The sequence below is a fragment of the Peromyscus californicus genome, unplaced genomic scaffold, assembly GCF_007827085.1.
Source record: "Peromyscus californicus insignis strain IS unplaced genomic scaffold, ASM782708v3 Scaffold_3__1_contigs__length_106647218, whole genome shotgun sequence".
NCBI lineage: Eukaryota > Metazoa > Chordata > Mammalia > Rodentia > Cricetidae > Peromyscus > Peromyscus californicus.
The window spans coordinates 95,253,800-95,268,005 of NW_026294551.1; the positions used below are offsets into that span (position 1 = coordinate 95,253,800).

The following is a 14,206-nucleotide window of genomic DNA, read 5'->3' on the forward strand; positions in this document are numbered from 1 at the left end:
GGTGGCAGTAAATTATTGCTTTTCCATGGCACAGTACATGTGTGTAAGTTTCCTGGTCCTGACCAAAATCTCAAAAGTACGTCTCACAGACAGGAAGACTTGTTGGTGCCTAGTGAGAAAAGCCTTCACTGGGCAGGACCTACTTAACACCAGTCAAGACACAGGATTCCTTTATGCTTTGTCTGTTTCTCTGTCAGTGGGGTAAGACATCTGCCTCCCTTTGCCATATAAAGTATTTTTAAGAAATAGCTTGAAAAAGAAAGAAAAAGAAACTATATGTAATCACTAATTATTTATGGGACACAGTTCTTCTTTTGAGCTCAATTAGTTCTCTGTGTTTGGGGAGAGAGGTCAGATGAAAGACTAAGTTGGTTCTTCAGGGACACCTCTTTCCTGTATTCTGGCCACACAGGCCCTATGTGCTAATTGCCTGGGGCGGGGGTTGTATGGATAAGGGGGGACTGAGGCACCCGGCCTCTTGGGTCCTTTAGTGTCAGCCCCATGAGTCAGGCCTCTGGGTGGCAGATCCAGGCTGCTCAGAAGGTCAAGATAAGTGTCAGGTTAAAAGCCAAGGGCTCAGTGTAGGAGCTTTGTGGACAACCCGCACTGTGCTTTGAATTCACATGCTGGTGGTCCTCTCCATCCACTGAGCACCAGGCAGAAGAATGGGGGATTCTGAAGTCCCAGGTAGAGTTCTGCAGACAATCCCTCAGTGTTTATTATTGGAGAATCCAGAGTATAAGAGAGACAGAGGGGGAGGGGGAGGGGATGCGGGGAAAACTGGTAGGAGAGAGCAAGAGTGATAAAGGTTTTTAAATAGGCTGTGTTGTTTCCTTTAGAAGAAAAGTTAGAGGTATAGAGGTGCATCACCTCTATCAACTAGGAGGAGAGATATAAAAGTATTTGACTGAAAAGAAAATTTTTAATATGGCTCTGTTCAAAACCCTTTAGCAAAAATCATCCATAGACAATTGGGAAAGAAAATAAAAAATAATAGCAATAAAACACACACACACACACACACACACACACACACACACACACACACACACATACACACACACACACACACACACACACACACACACACACAACTCATCATAGTCCCCTTTTGATTGTAAAACTGGCCCGAGTTACAGAGTTCTTTGGCAGCAAGAATCAAAGGTAGGGTACTGAATCTCCTGGCAGGCCTGTGGCTGGGCAAAAAGAATGTCTGCTGTGTTAGCAACTGGAATCTCAGAATGTCCAATCACAGCTTCTCCTAAGTCTCAGTCTGTTGTTATAAAGCAGGAAGGCACTGCTCAGCAGCTTGGGTCTTTAAAACCCTATTATAGTAGTGAAGACATTCCCAGGACAAAGAGAAAACAAAACCCTCCATTACCCATAACATCTGGCCTCTCTTCCAGGACTGTTCTTCCTACTCTCTCTTCCCTAAAAAGTATGTTTTCCATATCCCCTTCCAAATATCAAATCAGGTATGACCTTCTGAATGAGGACGTGCTAAAGTTACACACAGCAGACATGCTCAGAACAAGCCTCATGCCTGCTTCTCTTTGGGGACACCCTTTGCAAACCTGCTTACAGTTTAACCTGGAGATTTCCTGAAAAAGCAGGCTTATCTTGCCGTCTGCATCCTGAGTTTTCAGTGCTGAATGTACCTAGGTATCTGATGCACCACTGTGCATTTAGCCCTCTACCTTTAAAAAAAAAAAAAAAAACAACCCAGAGTTCTTAGGACTGCTACATGGGCTAGCTCATGCTCCCTTCAAATATGATTTTAAAACTTATCTTTATTTTATGTATACGGATGTTTTGCTTGCATGTAAGTATGTACGCCACATGCATGCCTGGTGCCTGCCGAGGTCAGAAAAAGATGTTAGAACCTCTGGAACAGAAGTTCCAGATGGTTGTGAGCCACCATGTAGGTGCTGGGAATTGAACCCAAGTCCTTTGGAAGAGCAGACTATCCTCTTAACCACTGAGCCATCTCTTTGGCCCCAACTTTTATTTATTTATTTATTTATTTATTTTGGAGAACACATTCTACTGTGTGCATGCGTAAGTCAGAGAACAGCTTGTGGGAGTAGATTCTTTCTATCATGTAGGTCCTAGGAATCAAACTCAGGTCATCAGGGTTCGCAGCAAGCCCCTCTACCCACTCAGCCATCTTGCTGACACCAAGGATTTTATCCTCCATGGTAGACTAAAACTAGGAATTTTAATGGACCTTCACTCATCTTCCCTTCCACACAGACTGACTCCTTTAATACCCATTGTAACTATTGGTTAAATTTAAATATTAGAATGGAAATGTTACTTGGGAGGAGTCATTTCTTTGAGTTTACTATTAATAATGAACATTTTTTTCTTTTATTGGTCTTAAACTGATCTGTTTTAGGACCCAGATTCTCCCTTCTCTAAGATTTAGGGAAGAAAATTAACGTTTCCTCTGTTTAATACCTTAAATCTTTCTATTTATAGAGTGATCGGTATATAAAGTGAGGATATGATGGCTCCAAGGTATGGTTGAGGGTGAGTGTAGCCAGAGGCATCTGGGAGGGTCCAGAGCAGGGAGAGAAAGTAGACTAACCATGGCCATGAATCTACCTGGCCATGAGAGGAGAGAGATGGGGTGGGGGGAGGAAGAGGGAGAGAGCAAAGAGAGAGAGGAGCAAGAGGGTGGAGAGAGGGCATGGCCTAAACCGCCAGGGTATACAAGAACGAGAAGAGGGGGAAGGGAAGCCGGAGAGCCGGAGAAGTTTAGGTAGGGGCAGGGTGAGAAGAGCCACTAGTACCCAGGGGCCAGCATGGTATGCTAATAGGCACCACGGTTAGACACTTCCCCGGGTTTCTTTTGGACTTGACAATTGTTTGCATTCTATTGCAGACTTCATTCCTTCTAGAAAAAACGATTTTGTTTTGTTTTGTGAATCTTGCCTGCCTTTCCTTCACAATAGTAATGTATTTTGAAAGACATATATTCATTCTGACCAATTAAAGATAATATTAACTTAGACTAGGTTATTCAAAATAGTCAGGTTCAGGTTAGCTATTTGCAAATATCATCATCATCCATTTCTTAAATAAATAAAACATTTCTAAAATAAATAAAAATAAGACACACTTTAAAACTCTAGTAGTCCTAGGACTACAGAATTAGGTTGGTTGGTTAGGTGTTTGTTTTTATTTTTGTTTCCTTCCTGATATCGGGTCTCCCCAGTCCAGTCTAGCCTTGACCTTGCTAGGTAGATATAGATGACCTTGAACTTCTGACCCTCTCGCCTCCATCTACCAAGTCCTAGGGTTATAGGCATTTGCCTCGACATCTGCCTAGGGTTTTTTGTTGTGTTTTTTATTTCTAATGATTCCACTACCGTTTTGCTTGGGATAATGTCAGTGCAACATTTGGACTTTGACAACGTGCACGCACATTCAGGATAACTGCTGCATACGAGAAAGCCACGCCCAAATGTCAGACTTGGCGGAAGCTAATGCACAGGTGGGCAAAAGAGAGTTGTGAAGTTTAGGAAAAGAAATGGGCAGGAAGCTGGGGAAGGGGGAAAGAACAAAAATGCAAGGTCCCATGTTGTCCCTCCTCACTTCCTGTCCCACTGGGGATAGAACCTAGGAATTTGTGCATGTTAGGCAAGTACTTTACCACTGAGCAACACTCCCAACCCCAAGATTCTTTTGAAGAAACAAATCTTGGCTGCTTCTCTCAGCATGTAACACTTATTTTAGATTCATTTTTATTTTTAATCGTGTGTGTGTGTGTGTGTGTGTGTGTGTGTGTGTGTGTGTGTGTGGTGTGTGTGTGTGTGTGTGTGTTGATATTGCTAGCATTCTGAACTGCCCCCCAGGGCCTGTCCAGCATCCTGATGTCATCCTACATGAAGTCCCCTTTAAGAGGAAAAAAACCCTCCCCACTACTCCTCTCTCTCTCTCTCCCTCCCTCCCTCTTTCTCTCTCTCTTCTTCTCCCCCATCTCTTCCCTTCTCCCTTTCTCCTTTAATAATAAAACTTTCCACATGGGTGCGGTGCCTGCATGGTGTGAGTAACTTTCCACTGTGCCCTCTTGGCCACCGCTGGCATGGTAACTTGGTTCAAACCTGCCAAGGCCTCTCCCATGCCATTTCACAACAGATATGTTCCTATCTACGCAGGTGTCCTCAGAGGTCAGAGAGGACATTGGACCCTCTGGAGTTGGAGTTGGGAACAGTTGTGAGCTATTCCTATGTGGCATTTTCAAACTAAATTTATCAACAGACAAAGGCAAAGACCATCTGTATTTCATGTAAGCTATTCCTAAAAATTACATCTATCCCACCGGGTCCTATACCCTGTGCTTCTGTGACTAAATACCATAAATGGCACATCCAGGCCCAGGATGTAGATCTGTTGTGGAATGTTTGTTTAACACGCATTTGGCTCTGGGTTCAAGCCCCAGCATTGCATAAAAACCACACCTGGTGGTACATGCCTGTGATCCCAGCACTCAGAAGGCAAAGCAAGAGTTCAAGGCCATCTGTGATTATATAGTTTTAGGCCAAACTGGGCTATATAAGACCTTGTCTCAGATGGGCATGGTGGTGCACAACTTTAATCCCAGCACTTGGGAGGCATCCTGGTCTAAATAGTGAGTTCCAGCACAGCCAGAGCTACACAGAGAAACCCTGTCTCAAAAAACAAAAACCAAATAACCACAAAAAAGACTTTGTCTCAAAAACAAAACAAAACAAAAAACACCCATAGTGTATCCTTTCCAAAATGGAGAGTTCAATATTACCCTCTCTAGGCTCTTCCTAAATGCAAATAAGTCTGGATTAATTTAACACTTTCAGATTAGAGCCAGGCATAGGAGTCCATGCCTATAATCCCAGTACTGGGAGGTAGAAGCAAAAGGACCTAGAATTCAAGGCCAGCCTTGGCTACATGATGAGGTGTGGACAGCCTGTGCTACATAAGACCATCTCAAAAATAAATAAAATAAAACACTCCCAAATTGGAAGGAAACCAGGAACCAAAAAAAAAAAAAAACACCCCATAAAGGAGAGGGAAAAGGCCCTGACGAACAGTTACTGGAGGTGACCCTGGAGGTACACGTCCCTAGCCTGAGGCCTTGTTAAACTCAGGCCAGGAATCTAGTCAGTCTGGCATTTTGTTCTCCACTCTAGCAACGGCCTTTCCATTTCCTTTTTATCTGTTTATCTCCAGGCTGAAACTGCAGAGTAGAGACTGGAAGGAGGTAGGACAACTCCTGAGCGGCCACTGTCACAGTCCCCATAGCAACGGCAGGGGGCAGGGCCCATCAGCTCCTCTCCGGTGGAGCACGAGGGTAGGAAGGGAAGCCTCTGGAAGAACTTCCAGAGAGAGAGTCAGGGTAACTTAACCCCTCAGTTCTCTTAGAAGAAAAGGAGAAGCGCCTTGCGGTGGTGGCGCACGCCTTTAATCCCAGCACTCGGGAGGCAGAGCCAGGCGGATCTCTGTGAGTTCGAGGCCAGCCTGGGCTACCAAGTGAGTTCCAGGAAAGGCGCAAAGGTACACAGAGAGACCCTGTCTCGAAAAAGCAAAAAAAAAAAAGAAAAGAAAAGGAGAAGCAATCCTTTTCCTAGTGTTAGTCGTGGAAGGCCTCTGACACTCTGCCATCCCTGACTGGCTAGAAAGGCTCCTCTGCTCACCTCAAAAGCAGTTTTTAAAAATTCTTTCCCTGCGGCTGAAGAAATAGCTGAGTGAGTAAAGTGTTTTCTATACAAACATGGGGCCTGAGACTGAGCTCCAGTACCACGTGAAAGAGAGTCAGGTGTGGGGACGCACACTTGGAATTCCGGCACTGGGAGAGTAGAGACAGGTGGGTCCCTGGGACTTGCTGATTGGCAAACCTAGCCTAATGAATAAGCCCCGGGTCTCAAAAAATGAGGTACAAGGTATCTGAGAAGGAATGACCCCTAAGGTTGTCCTCTGGCCTCCAGATAGATATGTGCTTGCACACACACACAGAAACCCTGTCTCAAACAAAACAAAACAAAAATGACTTTGTTTGTGTGGGTGCTTTGTCTACATGTATATGTGCACAGTGCCCACAGAGGACAGAAGAAGGCTTCAGATCCACGGGAGCTTGAGTTACAGACGCTTGTGAACCACCAGCTGGGGGCCAGGAATTGAACTCTGGTCCTTTGGAAGAGCAACCAATGCTTTAGCTACTTGAGCCATCTCTTTAGCCCCCAGTCATCTCGTTGTTTTTGTCATTTGATAGACACATAAGGATCTTTCCAGACCAGGACTTTTAACTTGAGAAGGGAGGACTATCAAAGAGAGAGAAAATAAATTTCTTTAAAGATTTTATTTTTTGATGGGCACATCAGAAAACAGAGGCACATGGGAATCTCTGTGAGTCAAGGCTAGCCTGGTCTACACAGCAACTTCCAGTCTAGCTAGGGCTGCATAATGAGGACCTGTCTCCAAGAAAAAGGGACTTCATTTTAAATTATGTATACAGGTGTTTGGGGTAGAATGTTCACATAAGTTCAGTTGCCAGAAGAGGATGTCAGATCCCCTGGAGCTGGATTTATAGGCTATTGTGAGATGAGGGTACTGAGAACCTAACCTGAGTCCTCAACAAGAGCAGTATGTACTCTTAACTGCTGAGCCATCTCTCCAGCCTGAGAAAGAAATTTATCAGAAACGTCTGGAGAGGTTTTCCAAATTCAGTGCGTTTCCCCCTGATCAGAGCATAGAAAAACTTTGCTGAGGGAATTTGTGTTTTGAGAATGTCTGCATCTAATTCCAATCTGCCAGTTCCCCTCTGCCCTGTCCTACTGTTGCTCTGAATTCTGTCCTCTGTCTTCACAAGAGACTCCTTCATCCCTGTGCTAGGTCCCTTTTGACATCCCAACTCATCTGACAACCAGGGATCACGTGAAAGCTTGTGCCCGGAAAGGCTGGACTGGTACTTAACTGTGGAGCCTGAAGAACATTCTGGATGCAGATTTAGCAGTAGCTGCCTCTTCCCTTGCTTTTCCCCCCAGCAGTTTTCCAGAGCAGGCTCCCAGTGACTGAGGCACCGGCGATGGAAGTGGACAGCAACAGCTCCTCTGGGAGCTTCATTCTGATGGGGATATCTGACCACCCGCAGCTGGAGATGCTTTTCTTCGCAGTCATCCTCTCCTCTTACCTGTTGACGCTGCTTGGGAACTCAACTATCATCCTGCTTTCCCGTCTGGATGCCCGGCTCCACACACCCATGTACTTCTTCCTCAGCAACCTCTCTTCCTTAGACCTTGCCTTTACTACCAGCTCAGTGCCCCAAATGCTGAAAAATCTATGGGGACCAGACAAGACAATCAGCTATGGTGGGTGTGTAACTCAACTCTATGTTTTCCTTTGGCTGGGGGCCACTGAGTGCATACTGCTCGTGGTGATGGCATTCGATCGTTATGTGGCAGTTTGCCGGCCCCTGCACTACATGACCATCATGAATCCACGGCTCTGCTGGCTGCTGGCTGCTATCAGCTGGCTGGGTGGCTTGGGCAACTCTGTGATTCAGTCAACATTCACGCTGCAGCTCCCATTTTGCGGACACCGGAAGGTGGACAACTTCCTGTGTGAGGTACCCGCCATGATTAAATTGGCCTGTGGAGACACGAGCCTCAATGAGGCTGTGCTCAATGGTGTCTGCACGTTCTTCACTGCTGTCCCACTAAGCATCATCCTGATCTCCTACTGCTTCATCGCTCAGGCAGTGATGAAGATCCGCTCTGTGGAGGGACGACGGAAGGCCTTCAATACCTGCCTGTCCCATTTGGTAGTTGTCTTCCTCTTCTACGGCTCGGCTATCTATGGGTATCTGCTTCCAGCTAAGAGCAGTAATCAGGACCAGGGCAAATTCATTTCTCTCTTCTACTCTGTGGTCACACCCATGGTGAATCCGCTCATCTACACTCTAAGGAACAAAGAAGTGAAGGGGGCCCTGGGAAGGCTGCTGGGCAAGGGAAGAGAAGCCAGCTGAGGAGAGAGCCGGCTTCTTTAGTCTCCGCTGCCTCTTTGCCCCGCATACTTTTTCTTCTGAGAAGCTCTGTCCTCGGCGAAGTCAAGGCGTGGTCCTGACAATACTACACTTTTGGAAGATGGTTAGTGTTATTGGGACGTTCTGTACTTATTTACCAGAAATTTACTGTGAGCTACAGATAACAGGGTAGATATGTACTGTTGCGGGTCCAGGGGTTATTGACCTAGCCCAGACCTATTTATCTGTCTCTGTCTGTGATGTCCATGTTTATTATAACATATTTCTACTGAATTTTTTACTTCCTAAAGGAAGAAACATGAAGTTTCTTGGAAATTTTTACTATAATCCCATGAGTTCAGACCCTGCGTTATCAACTTCAGATGAAAATAGAATTCATCTTTATATCTTAGCCATCCATCATCTTGATCCAATTCTCTGTCTAGTCTCAATACTACAGGCTAACTATTCATGCTTCCCACCTCCGTCACCTGATTACCCTCTTCTGTATGTCCACATCCAAATTTGCCTTCTACCTAATGTAATAATTAAAGAGAAAACTTAGGCAAGGCCATTGGCCTTTCAGTGCTCACCCAAAAGGCTTTGATTTGGCTTTACTTAAATAATTCCCGCTAACAGCCAGAGCCATCCGGTTTGCTACCAGTCTGGTCGCTGGATTGTCCAATATGCCAAATTATCCAAGTTTAGGAGCCCAAGGGTAACCCATCCATAAAGCATGTCCTCTGCTTCGAGTTTCAGTCTTCTGTTCCAGGGACCCAGCGATTGGTTTAGGACAAAACTTACCTCAAGAAACTTGTGTATTGGAATCATAACACCTATATGGCCCTTCTCATTACTAGAATGGCCAAAAGAGTCATCTGCCACCACAGTTCACACACCCGTGCCCAGACAGAAGCTAGGCTAATATGGGGCAATCGTTTAGCAGCTACATTACCAGGAAAAAGGGAAGTCGATAGGTTTTAGAAGTAGTTTCAAAGCATCTTCAGCTTTGTTTCCATATCTGAAACACAAACCTATTACAAAGTATATGCTCCATAAGTGCTTAGTGAATGAAATTATATTATTTGCTGTCAATCTCCTTTTTACGGTGAGAACTAAACTTTCCATGCAGACCATTTTCACATTTTCTAGCTTGATGGGTCTTGTTCCTCGGATAGAATGGAACAGTGATACATTTCCCCTTCTACATTTTAATAATTGCCCTTAAAAAACTAACAATATTATCCTGTCCTGAATTTTTTCTCTAGCTAAGATCAAAGCAACAACCTGATTTTTCAGTTCTGCCCATAGCAATAGTCAGTATGTCTCCAGAATGAGCCAACTAATATTATTTTGGTGATTTCATCACACTGTATCATCTTGAATGCACAAAATATTGATCAGCACACTCCATCAGATCAAGTTCTAAGAGACAAGCTTACAGTGCCCAAGCTCCTAAAGCTGATCTGGAAAGCAGAGCTCAGCTGACTCATGGGAGTAGTGATGCCAAGGAGATGGGGAGCTGTGTCCTCTGGTCAATTCATTTGAGTTTTGAAATAACCACAAGAAATATGGGGAGAAAACAGAGTCATTCTTTAAAGGTTTCAAAGTTCTGAAGAACTTCCTTCTGGAAAGTATGGGACACCTTAAAACTGACTTGGAGTTAGGAGAGTGGGAAGACCAGGAGTTGGGGGAGAAAAACTTACCTGGTCACAATTGGGAAGTAAGGGCATCATGGGTGTCTGTTGTAAAGAATTCCTAATGATTTTGTCCTTTTTTGTTGTTGTTTTGAGATAGGGTCTCACACTGTAGGTTATGCTGGCCTTAAGATCACGGCAATCCTGCTGCCTCAGCCTTCGAAGTGCATGGATTAGAGGCGTGTTCCATGACGCCCAGTTGTTCTTTTCCCTTTAAAGATGGTTGAGGGCTGAATATGACCATGTTTCACTGTCCACAGTATGAAGTTATCAATAGTGGGGCTGAAGAGATAGCTCAGCAGTCAAGGAGCTGCTCTTCCAGAAGACCCGGGTTTGGTTTCCAGAACCCACATGGTGGCACACAGCTGTCTTTAACCCCAGTCCCACCCAGGGGATTCAGTGCCTTCTTCTGGCCTCCAAAGGCACCAGGCATAGATGGGGTGCACAGACATAAGTGCAGACAAAACACCCAAATACATAAAAAGTAATTAATTAAATTAAAAAAGAAATTCTCAGCTGGGTGGTGGTGGATCACACCTTTAATCCCAGCACTCAGGAGGCAGAGGAAGGTGAATCTCTGGGTTCAAGGCCAGCCTGGTGTACAGAGTGAGTTCCAGGACAGCTAGGGCTACACAGAGAAACCCTGTCTCAAAAAACAGAAAGAGAGAGAGAGAGAGAGAGAGAGAGAGAGAGAGAGAGAGAGAGAGAGAGAGAGAAAGTCCCAAGAAAAAAAATTGTTATAAAAAGGAAAATGATTGAAACTGGGTGTATAGCTCAGTGGTATAATAGAACACTTGCCTGGAATGCATGAGGCTCTAGGTTCAATCCCTAGTTCTGCAATGAATATATATAAATAAATAAATAAATAATAAAAATTGGTAGCTGTCTTGAGGGTTAGAGTGTTTGATTGGCAGCCGTCAGATCCCTCCAATGCAGCCTGTTGCCAGGAATAGAATCCAACAACTGCCAGGTGGGGGTGAGTTGGTGGGAGGTTGTAAACATTATTCCAGCCGCCCCCGAAGATTCCGCAGCAACTACAACTCCAGCACCACCATTTCCAAAGAGAGTGAGAGGCAGCCTACTTGAGTCCCTGTTTAGATGACCCCCTCCCCAGGGACATCATAGCCGAACCTGCTTGGGAGGAGCTCCTTCCAGACCACAGGGTCCCTGGAGCAGCCCTGACTAAAGCTGCAGCTGTCTGTGGTCATGACAGCGGGGTCATTCTAGCTGCAATGAAGTCTTCTCTGGGCATCTGAACCTCAACAGAAGTTTCCATGGACTATCCGAGACTGGACTGGAGGTTTCCGAGCATCTGGGAGGTGTTGCTGTCAAGACAGTTGTGACGGTCATATTGTTTGATTGGCAGCTGCCTCACTTTTTCATTTCAGGTATTTCCTGAGCAACTGGAGTGTTCTCCAAAAGCATCGCACCTGTGCCTACCTCTTGGCATGTCTTCCCTTCTTTCTCCTCCAGCAGTTTCAGTTCTGACGTTAAGGTCCATTGGGAGTTGATTTTTTTGCAAGGTGAGAAGTAAGGACTTATTCCTATTCTTCTATATCTGAACTTAGGATTTCCTTAGCAACTGACTGGGGCCATTTTCAATTAAGTAGATAAGTCAGGAATGGACTTTAAGCTGGTCTAGAAATATATCCAGTCAAATTGCTTCCTGGAAAAAGACATAAAAGTATAGAAACACAGAACTTTGTTCTACCTGTACAATGGAATATTATGTGAGGACAGATCAATTCAGACAAAATAGGAACCAGATACAGGTACAAAGTTTTCTTTTAGGGTAATGAGAATGACTTATAACTAGATAGAGTGGTTATGTAGCAATGTAAATAACACTGTAATTGCTCACTCTATACTGGTTAATTTTTGTTATGTGAATTTTTACCTAAAATTTTCTATGTGTACCTATGCATTTGTACATGCTTTTGTAGGCCAAAGATCAGCTGTGGAGGTTATTTCTCAGGAGCTGTTCACCTGGTGTTCCCCCCACCCCACCCTGTGACTCTGGTGTTGCACCCCCTACTCCCCTTCTCCAACCCCTGTTGCTGGGGCAGAAGGTCAGGAATTATTTTTAAACACTCTCTCAGTAGACATCTTGATTAGGTTTTCATTTGTTACTTGCTTTTTAAACTTTTTTGGTTGTTCTTGTTTTGTTTTTCAGAGACAGAGTCTCACTATGTAGCTCTGGCAGTCCTGGAACTCACTCTGTAGACCAGGCTGGCCTTGAACTCACAGAGATCAGCCTGTTTCTTCCTCCTGAGTGCTGGGATTAAAGGCATATGCCACTATGCCTGGCTGCTTTTTAAACTTTTTAAAGATTTATTATTTTTAATTATATGTAGGTGTATGTGCCTGTATGTGAGTATGTACATATGAGTGCAGGAGTGTGGGAGTGCACGAGTACAGGAGTTCAGATACCACTGGAGGCTAGAGGTGTTGGATCCCCTGGATGCACATGGTTTTGAGCTGCCTGAGACAGTGCTGGGAATACAATGCAATCCTCTAGAAGAACAGCAAATGCTCTTAACCACTCTCCAGCCCTTGTGGGTTTTTGTTGTTGTTTGTTTGTTTGTTTTGGTTTTGGGTTTTTTTGTTTTTTGTTTTTTTGTTTGTATACTTTGTTATTTTGAGGCAAGGTCTTTCATTGGCCTGGAAATTAGCACCTAGGCTAGGCTAGGTGGCCAAGGAGTTCCAATGATCCACCTGCCCTCCCTCCACCTCCCCAGCACTGGATTATAACAGCTCACTACCACATCCAGTTTTTTCACATGGATCCTCATGCTTGTGTGGCAAGCACTATACTGACTGAGCTACCTCCCATCCTCAAGAAATAAAATTAATTAAATAGTTTTCTAGAGCATCCTAGCATATACCTATAATCCCAGCACTGGGGAAGCTGAGAAAGGAGGATTATAAGTTGGGTTACCTTGTGAGATCTTAAAACAACAAAAAGTTTTCTATAAAAAAACTTGAGTAAAAAATAAAAGGGGATGGAGAGATGGCTCAGCTATTAAGAGCACTGGCTGCTCTTCCAGAGGACCTGGGTATTGCAGAATATTATTTTAAGAAATGTTACATTTGTTTATGCCGTAGAACATTTATTTAATGATGCAAAGATGTGTTGCATTCCTTTATGTTGCATTTGTTTAACTCTGTGAAGCTGTGTTACTGTGCCTGTCAAAACACCTGATGGTCTAATAAAGAGCTGGACAGCAAGGCAGGAGAAAGGATAAGTGGGGCTGGCAGGCAGAGAGAATAAATAGAAGGGGAAATCTGGGAGAAGAAAGAAGAGAACAAGGAGAGGAGGATGCTAGGGCCCAGTCACCCAGCCTCACAGACAGCCACAGAGTAAGAATGAAAGTAAGATACACAAAAGTAAGAAAAGGAAAAAGCCCAGAAGCAAAAGGTAGACAGGATAAGCTAAAAAAAAAAAAAAAAAAAAAAAAAAGCTGGCTAGAAACAAGCCAAGCTAAGGCCAGGCATTTATAATTAAGAATAAGCCTCCGTGTGTGATTTATTTGGGAGCTGGTTGGCAGGCCCCCCAAAGAGTCAAAAAAGCTAAGAGTAAAAGAACAATCAACAACATTTTGGGGTTCCAATGTGGGGCTAGAGTAAAAGAAAATCCAAGGACACCTGGATTTGATCCCCAGTACCCATGTGGCAGCTCACAATCATCTATAACTCTAGTTTCAGGGGACTCCAACCTTCTCTTCTAGGTTTCATGCGCACCAGATGTGCACAGACATACATGCAGGCAAAACACCCATACACATAAAAATAAATTTAAAATAAAAGCTGTGGGAGAAAGGAAAAAAATCATAGGAGAAATGCATTTTGAAAAGGTTAAGTTGTTAATATGTGGGGAGAAAGTCTAATGTCTTCAAGCATATAAAGAAGTTTGTGAAAAAGGTAATGTTGATCTTCAATAATAGAATTAAATTGTAGTTGCCGTACACCTTCTGTCATATCCTGTACCTGTGGAACTGAAGAAAGTGTAATAGATGCTCTCCTGGTTTAATGACTCCCCTTGTTCTGTTCATCACTAAATTATTGATTCATTGATTGTGGAGACGATCAATGCCCTTGCATATCATAGATGGTGTCAGGTTGTCAGTCTTTACCCCACACCCTGAAGACAGTCCCTGCAATGGGCAGACAGACTGCTTTGTTTAAGCATTCGCTGAGTCAGTGCGAGAGTTAGACTAAGAGAGTAGGAAAAACCCTAGAGGTGAGGTCAGAGAAGTCAATCAAGGCCCTACTCTGCAGTGATGGTTTCAAGGCGTGTTCGTTCAGTGCCTGGATCCAGCTTCCCATCTTCCCACAGACGGGTCCTAAGAGGGAGGGCCTCCCGGCCATTGTGAGGCCTGATCTGAAGCCCTCCACATCGCGAACAAGCGGGCGGAGGACTCACTCGAGCCCCTGGACCTCCTGCTCCCCCAAATTCTCCCAACAAACCAAGTGATAAAGTCAACCGTCTGGGCACTAGGCAGAACAT

General features: G+C 44.4%; 1 protein-coding gene across 1 annotated transcript; it reads left to right on the forward strand.

The window, feature by feature from the left end:
* Positions 1-6,462: 6,462 nt before the first annotated feature.
* Positions 6,463-8,212, forward strand: LOC128123167 (olfactory receptor 15). Its single transcript, XM_052759223.1, has one exon. The coding sequence runs from the start codon at positions 7,067-7,069 to the stop codon at positions 8,003-8,005; it is 939 nt and encodes a 312-aa protein (XP_052615183.1). The 5' UTR covers positions 6,463-7,066; the 3' UTR covers positions 8,006-8,212.
* Positions 8,213-14,206: the final 5,994 nt, after the last annotated feature.

Bases quoted from the DNA above. Each gene is read 5' to 3' on its own strand.
- LOC128123167 (XM_052759223.1), top strand. From the start codon at position 7,067: ATGGAAGTGGACAGCAACAGCTCCTCTGGGAGCTTCATTCTGATGGGG.